A 10,077-nucleotide genomic window follows, 5' to 3' on the forward strand; every position below is an offset into this window, starting at 1 on the left:
TCACCAAAATTCTCTTGGAAAACAGGTGGATACATCCTACAGATCATTACATAAATCTACTAGTAATTTTATTAAATCGTTTAGTAATTTACCCTGATGACTAGTGTGTAACATTTGTGGTTTGAATATTTTCAGTGTCACATGGAGAAATGAAGCTTTGTCTAGTCAAAGTGAGTATGATATGGTTGATAACTCTGTTTTATACTTGTAATCCATTATGAAACTATTTTGGAGCTGTGATGTCATAACGTATGTGTTTTATAGTTTCACTGCCAAAGCTGGTGGATTTGGAGTGGCGAGTGGACATGAAAACAGCTTCAGACTCATTGAGTCGTATGGCTGTACCAACTTGTCTGTTGCAAATGAAAGTAAGCTACAGGCATAATCGATGCTGGAGTTTATATTTAGGCTCATCAGATATCTAATTAAAGATGTGTATCTGTTAATTCAAGATTTAATGTTTTTAATAGACTTTGTGTATGTGTTTGCTATAGCTCCAGGACACTCCTTGCATTAGCAGCGGTCCAAGTGAGTCCACAGTTACAATGGAGCTGAGTAAAGAGACACTGGACACCATGATAGACGGTTTGGGTCGCATCAGGGACCAGCTGAGTGCAGTAGCAAGGAAATAGATCTGAATAAAAGATGTTGCCCCGCACCTGTCTATGGACTTTCAGAATGATGGACATTGGAAGGATGTACAAAATGTAAAACAACTAAACAATGTACATTTAATAGTAATAAAAGAAAAAAAGGATTGTATACTAGTTTAACTGATTCAGTTTGTAAAATGGAGTTTGTTTTTGTGATCTGTGGCTTGTTTTGTTATAAAAAAGTTGTCCCTGACTGATACATTTTTTTTCCATTGCAGAACTACTTTTTATGGTCATGGAAATTTTTCACAGCAATAAACTAAACAAAATCGCTAACGCTAATCACATTTCCATGTGTAATAAATTGCCCTAACCTGCTCATGTACTTTCACTTGCATGACATACATTATCGGTTGGGGGCCAATAAAGACGCTGTTAGCTTGAGTGGGCTTGCGTACATGTTGGGCGGTTGGGCCTGTTTTTAACATGCTGACCACTGAGGTACATTAAAGGAGAAGTCCACTTTCAAAACAAAGATTCACATATGACGTACTCACCCCCTTGTCATCCAAGATGTTCATGTCTGTCTTTCTTTAGTCATAAAGAAGTTGTTTTTCTTATCTAGCGAAACAATAGGTTATTTTCGTTAAAAAAAATACAATTTAAATACTTTTTAATCTCAAACGCTCGTCTTGTCTCACTCTCCCTGAACTCTGTGTATTCTGGCTCAAGACAGTTAGGGTATGTCGAAAAACTCTGATCGTATTTTCTCCCTCAACTTAAAAAATCATTTCAAAATCATCCTACATTGCTGCAGAAGTACCGACCCAGTCTTTGCAGAGTGAACATGCAAAGAAGATCAAACACCCTTAACAAAAAAGGTAAAACAGTGATAAAGGACAATTTTGAGGTTGAGGGAGAACATGAGATGGGAGTTTTTTGACATACCATAACTGTCATGAACCGGTAAAACAAACAGTCCAGGCAGAGACGAGACAAGACGAGCGTTTGACATTAAAAAGTATATAAATTGTATTATTTTAATGAAAATAACAGATTGTTTCGCTAGATAAGACTCTTATCTTTTTTTACAACCGCATTTGGGATCGTTTGAAGCCGCATTTAAACTGCATTTTGGAAGATCAAAATTGGGGCACCATAGCAGTCCATTATATGGAGAAAAATCCTGAAATGTTTTCCTCAAAAAACATAATTTATTTATGACTTAAGAAAGAAAGACATGAACATCTTGGATGACAAGGGGGTGAGTACATTATATGTGAATCTTTGTTCTGTAAGTGGATTTCTCCTTTAAACACTAGGTGTTTCTATTACATTTGAGTTGAAAGAGTTGCTCCACTAAGGTTAAATACCAAGTCGTTTTCATTGTTAATTTTCTGCATGGCCATGTGAGGCGCTGTAAACCTTTACAAAATTTCTCCTGAAGCGAGAAAAATGACAAAATAAAAGTTTTAGCTACTGTAAGGGGGTAAATATATCAAAACCCTTTACAATATTGTTTGTGAAATGAAGAACAGGCTAAAACTAAAATGCATTTCTTAACGGCAATGTTTAAAAAAAATGCCAAAGCGGAAAACATATAGAGGAAATAAAATAAAGGAACAAAAAAGGAAAACAGATTTAACAAAACATTACTTGATAATACGAATATAGCAGCGTTGGCAGGAGGTTTTAATTTTGACATGTGGGTGAACCCGGAAGTGCAAAGTAGTGTTTACAGTTGCATGCCGCTTGTATTTGTAGTAACGCATGTTCATAAAAACTGACTGTAATGCTGTTGAGAAGATGATTAAACAGCTGTATTGCACTGCAGGCGCGGGGATGGAGGAGCTGCTGGCCGAGGAGGTACAACAAAAACTCTGTGCTACTCAAGTGAGTTTATTACGCTTTATTTCATTCAGGTTATTTATTATTTTACACCATAAATATTATGCAAAAGCAAGTATATGAAGTAATATGCAACTGACATTAGCCAAACGTCTTCCAGTCGTCAGACAGCCACTACAGTGCATTTAAAATCAAAATAAAGTGTTTTTATTATGTGCTTTGTTTATGTCAGGTGGAGCAGATTCCAGGTAGAGTGTTCTTCTGCATTAATGCGGATCTACAAAACGTGACACAACTCAAGTCTGCAGAGAGGCTCTTTCTCCTTCTACACAAAGCTGAACCCATTTCACTTCCCAACAACCCAGGTGTGTAAGAACGAGAATTCAGCGTTCTGGTTGGTTGAGAACAGATGACATCATAAAGAGTAATTAACAGACAGTGTGGGAACTTTGATTTAGTGTACAAAAATCTGCTTAGGCAAACAAACACTCAGCATGTCATGAGAACATTTTTGTGCACGCGCTTCAACCTTCAAGCAAGTCTTATTTACATTAGTGAAATCTAAATAGACAAAATTTGGTTTTAGCCAGGCAGGCTGTGAGAAGCTTTAAAGGAGAACTTTGTCATCCGAGATGTTTATGTCTTTCTTTCTTCAGTCGTAAAGAAATTATGTTTTTTTTTTGAGGAAAACATTTTAGCATTTTTCTAGTAATGGAGTCAAAACCAGTCCATTATATGGAGAAAAATGCAGAAATGTTTTCCTCAAAAAACATAATTTATTTATTTATTTATGACTGAAAAAAGAAAGACATGAACATCTTGGATGACAAGGGGGTGAGTACATTATATGTGACCCTGGGCCACAAAACCAGTCCTAAGGGTAAATTTTTTGAAATTGAGAGTTATACACAGTCTGAAAGCTGAATAAATAACCTTTCCAATGATGTATGGTTTGTTATGATAGATACAACTATTTTAATATATGGAATTTGAAGATGCAAAAAAATCTAAATATTGAGAAAATGGCCTTTGAAGTTGTCCAAATAAAGTTCTTAGCAATGCATATTACTAATCAAAAATTATGTTTTGATATAATTACAGTAAGAATTTTACTAAATATCTTAATGGAACATAATCTTTACATAATATCCTATGTTTTTTGGCATTAAAAAAAAAAAAACATAATTTTGACCCATACAAAGTATTTTTGGCTATTGCTACAAATATACCCCAGCGACTTAAGACTGGTTTTGTGGTCCAGGGTCACATATGTGAATCTTTGTTTTGGAAGTGTACTTCTCCTATAAGTGGCATCCTTTACCTATTTACTGTAGGTATTCAAGAGCTAAGAAACCAGTGTACTACCTTTTACTTACATGCAGCCCATTTTACTGATCTTCCCGTTTCTTGTTATAGCAAAGGCAGCTGCTGTTATAAAGCAGAGAGTTGTGGGAGATCCAGACATTTGGAGGCAGACCTTCCTAACATGGACATCCCTACAGCAAGAGCTTCAATGCTGCCAGGAGCGTGGACAGAAGAGAAAGAGAGAGGATGAGGAGGACAGTTTGCATGCACCGTCCTTCAGAGTGAGCTGCCGCTGTAGTGGAGTCATTGCCCGCTCTTATACCTCTCAGGTGTTTCTTTTTGTAATATATTTTTTAAAAATGTCATGACATGTTTTAATGTGTGACACCCATGCTTTAAGAATTTAAGCTAATTTTTACATGCAAACTGTTATGCATTATTAGTATCAATATTGTATTGTCCATTTAAAAACAAATGCTAAAAATGATCATTTTAATTAGTGGTTTCAAATTTGGACACTGCTAAATAATGATAAAAGTATTTATGCATTTATAAACCTGACTTTTTGTGTTTCTGTGTGTGTATTTAGAGACTGAGTCGTATCATTGGCATGGCCATCAAAGAAGATCTTGGGTGGAAGGTGGACCTAAGAGAGCCTGTTCTTGAGGCATGCATAAATACACACTGAACCACAGGCATTCAAATATTTATGCATAAATGCATGCAAAGAAATACTACGTATGCACTGATGTTATAGCCATGACTGTTTAAATGGGTTGTCTCTTTGTGTAAATAGGTGAATGTGTATTTAAGCGATGATCACTGCATTGTAGGCATCCCTCTATTGAAGTAAGTTTCTGTCCATATAACATTTGAAAGTCTATCATTTTAAGATCTAATGCGGTTTGCATTGTTTCTTCAGGAATCCTTTGGCCAGTCGTTCTTATATGAAACACAACGGATTGCGTTCTACAATAGCCTGGGCCATGAGCTCTCTTTGCCCTAAAAAGGTGAGGCCTAGAATGACCTTTAAAGAGGCAAATGCACACATACACAGTAGAACCTTTAAATCAGCAGCATTAAAACAGCATGTCTAGTTCTATAGAGTGAGGAGTGGAAAAAGTATTCATACCTGGCAAGTCCTTATCTTGACAACTTGAAAAAATGGGTAGTTGACATAAAATATCAAGCTTAGTAAGAATATACATTATCATTCAAAACACTTGTGCTGCTTAGCATTTTTACTTTGATGAATAGAAAGTTCAAAAGAACAGTGTTTATTTGAAGTGGAAATCTTGCATTAATTATATTTTGTAAATAATCTTACAGAACCCCAAGCTTTTGCATGGTAGTGTGTTTCTCATTTTAATTATTATATTTTTTTATATATTTTGTATTATGCTTAATATGATTTCATATTATTCAAGATTAATTCAAAGTTCATTTAATACTATTAAATTAGCTGCAAAAAAATCAAACACTACCGAATACTTTCACTTCATTTTCAGCTTAGAAGCAAAACAAATAACAGCTTTTCTTTGTTTTTCATAGTTTCTGTCCTGTTCTCTCTACACAGCTGAATGATTGTGTGATTTTAGACCCAATGTGTGGAGTTGGTGCTGTGTTATTAGAAGCAGCTCAGGAGTATTCAGTACGTAAACACACATTGCACTCTCTAAACTCACAACTTTTCACACACAGCATTCGCATCTGACTAATTGTATACATTGTGTGTTGGTTCAGAATGCTGTATTTTTAGGCATGGATACAGATGTGTCGCAGTTGGAGAAAGCTGCAGAGAACATAAAAGCATCTGGAATGGAAGGAAGAGTGCAGCTACTTCAGTCTTCTGCCATGGGTTAGGGCAAATTCTCTCCTCTTTCATAATCTCTGACCCTGTTTAGCCTGCTTAAAATTGATCATGGGTGATCTATATACACATGGACAGTAATAAAAACAGGGTTGAAAACATTTTGTGGTCAAGTCAGAAATCCGTGTACATTCTAATCCATCCTGATGCCACCTGGATAACAGCAAAGCACAGCCTACTTGCACTAAAACAAGGGCTTTAAAGTATTAGTTCAGCTAAAAATGAAAGTTTGCTGAAAATTTACTCACCAACTCTGGCCATCCAAGAGTTTGTTTCTTCATCAGAACAGATTTGAGGAAATTTAGCATTACATCACTTAATCACCGATGCATCCTCTGCAGTGAATGGGTGCCGTCAGAATGAGAGTCCAAACAGATGATTAAAAACATCCACAAGTAACCAACAAAACAATAGTCCATCAGTTTATGTCTTATGAAGTGAAAATCTGTGCGTTTGTGAGAAACAAATCATTAAAATGTTTTAATTTTAAAGGAACACTCCACTTTTTTTTGAAAATAGGTTCATCTTCCAACTCCCCTAGAGTTAAAGAGTTGAGTTTTACCGTTTTTGTATCCATTCAGCTGATCTCCGGGTCTGGCGGTAGCACATTTAGCATAGCTTAACGTAGATCATCGAATCTGATTAGACTGTTAGCATCTCACTCAAAAATGACCAAAGAGTTTCGATATTTTTCCTATTTAAAACTTGACTCTTCTGTAGTGACGGAAAATGACAAGTTGCGATTTTCTAAACTGATATGGCTAGGAACTATACTCTCATTCCGGCGTAATAATTGTTGTGGCAAAATAAAATCGACTCTCACCAAAGTAAGAGACAAACTCAGTCAAATATCTTTTATAAATTTATTCTTTGCAAAGGTTAGACAGTCATACAGAAACACAAGTTGCTGCAGAATGCGACCCAGAAGGGAGGGCTCACTCCAACTTATATCTCTTCCCCAGCCTTCAAGGTTACATCTCCTAACCAGTAACTTTCCACACATAGTAGGAGTCAGATAACTACATTCTGCTACGTCATATTCCCAAAAATCAAACCTTTATATTTAGGGCTCCAATACCACTCTCTTACGTCATCCCCACAGCAGGTTTAAATAAAGCAGACCCTTACACAATATTCCATAAGCACATAGATGAGTAAAATTATTTTTTTCTTCCACATAATCAAGGAACTTTGCTGCTGTACCATGCAGGCGCAATGATATTACGCAGCGGCTAAAAGTAGCTAACTTCTGTTAACCAATGTGACCACCTGCTTACACAGGGAGATTATTTTCAGGCACTGCGTAATATCATTGCGGCTGCTGCACACATGGTACAGCAGCAAAGTTCTTTGATAATTACGCCGGAATGAGAGTATAGTTCCTAGCCATATCAGCCTAGAAAATCACAACTTTTCATTTTTTGTCAGTTTTAGTACAAGATGTAACTACAGAAGAGTCAAGTTTTAAATAGGAAAAATATCAAAACTCTTTGGTCATTTTTGAGCAAGATGCTACCGCCAGACCCGGAGATCGGATAAATGGATTAGAAAATGGGAAAACTCAACTGTTTAACTCTAGGGGAGTTGAAAAATGAGCCTATTTTCAAAAAAAGAGGATTGATCCTTTAACCCGTTGCTTCTGTCAAAATACCAGTCCATCATCAGTAAGGCTTCCATCAAAATCCACCAACATATTTGTTTAGAACTGTTCTGGCTGGTGGTGCTTGATCTGTATTGTTCTCCTGATATTCTTTGGATGGAGGACTCGTGTTTTAGCCAAAAGCACCGATTTTAATTTTTAAACATCTTAATGATGGATTTGTTTATTACAAACACACAGCTTTTCACCTCACAAGACATTAATGGATAGACTGGAGTCATATTTTGGATAATTGTGATGTTTTTATCAGCAGTTTGGACTCGCATTGTGATAGCACCCACTCACTGCAGAGTGATGTAATGCTAAATGGTAAAATGTATATAATGGTAAAATGTCAATTTTTTTTTTTAGAAAATAACCAATCATTTCATTACATAACACCCTTCTTCCTTGGCTGGGAGCCCTTTGAAGCTGCATTTAAACTACATTTTGTAAGTTCGTTTAGAGCCCTTTGAAGCTGCATTTAAACTACATTTTGTAAGTTCAAACTCGCGGGCACCATAGAAGTCCACTATACGGAGAAAATTCATAAAATGTTTTCCTCAAAAAACATAATTTCTTTACGACTGATAAAAAGAAAGACATGAACATCTTGGATGACAAGGGGGACATTATCTGTAAATATTTGTTCTGGAAGTGAACAAATTTTTTTCTATTCCTCAGAGATCCCTCTTGCAGATGGGGCTGTTGATGCCGTGTTGTGTGATGTTCCTTTTGGCAGGAAGTTCAGCTGTAGCTCTGACATGCCAACTGCCCTGCCACGCTTACTGAAAGAGATGGAGAGGTGCGTTTTATGAGCATATGTTTATAACGTACAAATATCATAACGTATACAAATATCAGTGCTTTGCGCTGTAGTGTTATAGTCAGTGTGTTTTTCTTTCTTTAGGGTACTTCGTGTTGGTGGACATCTTGTTCTGTTACTGAGTTTGCAGCTTTCTGCACAGCTTAAGAAGACGATTTGCGCACAAGAGCACAACCAAAATGTCAATTCCTTAGAGACAAAGAATGTTCACACTGACCTCTCAAACACACACTACGAAAGCACAGACACAACAGACACACCAAAACTCTTAACGGTTCACAGATCAAGCTCTGAAACATCAAATACACCATTATTAATCAGATCCTTACAAGCACAGAAGAAACACAGGGTTAGTCTGGGCAGCACAGATGCGTTTATACACACTTACACCAAAATACAAACGTAAACGTACTCACACTGATATAAGCTCACCCTGATGTGCTTATGTGGACAATCAGAGAAGTTACAACAAATGAGCAGGATTCTAATAAAACCTATTTAAAAAAAAACAACTTTATATTGTCTTCCATTAAAAAAAATGTGGTCCTTAAAAATAACAGTGCCTTTTTAAAACACCTTCATTGTATATTTTATGCACAATTGTTGTGCATAAGCAACACTTTTTGTGTTTCTTCATTATTGCTTATATTTCGCAAGTTTATTTTTAATCTTTTTTCTCATATTTGCAATGTTATTTCTAATATTGTAACACACTAGTAATTAGACTTTATAAACATTATTTTATCATTATTTATATGCTACTAGAGTATTTATTATTACTGTGAAGTTTATTATAGTGCCTTTTATTATTATTATTTTCATTATTATTATTATTATTATAAGTACCTTTTACTTTTAAATTTCACTTTAGTTTCTAATAATTTTGGTTTGCTTTTTGTGATTTGTTTTAATTTTTAACATTTACATATGGGTTTAATTAATTTATAATTATGTTTTTCTATTTATATTTAAGTTTTTCATTTAATATTAATATTTTATTTATCTTTATTTAAATGACTAAAAATTATTTTATTTATTTGTAGTTTAGCTAAAAATAACAACTTTCCTTGACATATGCGTTTACTTTTATATTTTGGTTTTAAGCCATTTTGACTGTTTTTTGTCATTGTCATTTGTTATTTTGCTTTATTTTTGTTTTTAACATTTACATGTAGGTTTAACTCATGTATAATGTAGAATTAAGTTTTTTATTTTAAGCTTTTCCTCTAATATTTGTTTTGCTTAGCTTTATTTTAATGACTAAAAACAATTTATTTATAGTTTCATTAAAAATTACTGTCCTTACATGTTCTGCTTTTACTTTTATATTTTGTTTCACAAGTCATTTTGATTTTCTATTGTTTTTAACATTTACATGTAGGTTTAATTCATTTATAATTTATATTTACATTTTTTAAAAAGTTTTTCATCTGATGTTTACATTTTTATTTAGCTATATATAAATGTATATATTTAAAATGACATTTTCTGCTTTTACTTTTATTTTTTATATTTCACTTTAGTTGCAAGTCATTTTGAATTGCTTTTGTCATTTTTATTAGTTTTTATTTTTAACATTTACATATAGATTTAATTAATTTATATTTAAGGCTATAACTACGTTTTTTTCTAGTTCAACTATAACTAAGTTTTTCCTCTAATATTTACCTTTTATTTAGCTTTATTTAAATTACTAAAATGATAATGTTTTTAATAGTTTAGTTACAAATAACAACTGTACTTGACATGTTCTGCTTTTACTTTCATGTTATATTTCATTTTAGTTTCAAATCATTTTGATTTGCTTTTGTCATTTTTATTAGTTTTTGTTTTTAACAATTGGTTTTAACTATTACATATAGGTTTAATTCATTTATACTTTATAGTTTTAAGTTTTTCATCTAATATTTACATTTTCATTTAGCTATATTTAAATTAAAACGATTTTTTTTTTAATTTATAGTTTAGTTAAAAACAACAACTGTCCTTGACATGT

General features: G+C 33.9%; 2 protein-coding genes across 3 annotated transcripts in view; both read left to right on the forward strand.

Moving 5' to 3' along the window:
• commd9 (COMM domain containing 9) overlaps positions 1–1,157 on the forward strand; it is a 2,810-nt gene extending 1,653 nt beyond the window's left edge. Inside the window, exons 3-6 of one of the 2 annotated variants that reach the window (XM_051133439.1) lie at positions 1–25; positions 136–170; positions 265–368; positions 495–1,152. The exon at positions 1–25 is cut by the window's left edge and continues 115 nt beyond it. In XM_051133439.1, the coding sequence (XP_050989396.1) occupies positions 1–25; positions 136–170; positions 265–368; positions 495–632 (302 nt within the window). In that variant the 3' untranslated portion in view covers positions 633–1,152. Of the gene's footprint in view, positions 26–135; positions 171–264; positions 369–494 lie in introns of both variants that reach the window. The other variant, XM_051133438.1, reaches the window with a different exon arrangement.
• A 1,136-nt stretch (positions 1,158–2,293) lies between these two features.
• Positions 2,294–8,673, forward strand: thumpd2 (THUMP domain containing 2). The gene is made up of 10 exons (XM_051132667.1): positions 2,294–2,486; positions 2,674–2,806; positions 3,858–4,075; positions 4,336–4,413; positions 4,543–4,595; positions 4,669–4,756; positions 5,323–5,397; positions 5,490–5,604; positions 7,940–8,060; positions 8,166–8,673. The coding sequence occupies exons 1-10, from the start codon at positions 2,364–2,366 to the stop codon at positions 8,485–8,487; spliced, it is 1,326 nt and encodes a 441-aa protein (XP_050988624.1). The 5' UTR covers positions 2,294–2,363; the 3' UTR covers positions 8,488–8,673.
• Positions 8,674–10,077: the final 1,404 nt, after the last annotated feature.

This window comes from Labeo rohita, chromosome 17 (genome assembly GCF_022985175.1).
Source record: "Labeo rohita strain BAU-BD-2019 chromosome 17, IGBB_LRoh.1.0, whole genome shotgun sequence".
Taxonomy (NCBI): domain Eukaryota; kingdom Metazoa; phylum Chordata; class Actinopteri; order Cypriniformes; family Cyprinidae; genus Labeo; species Labeo rohita.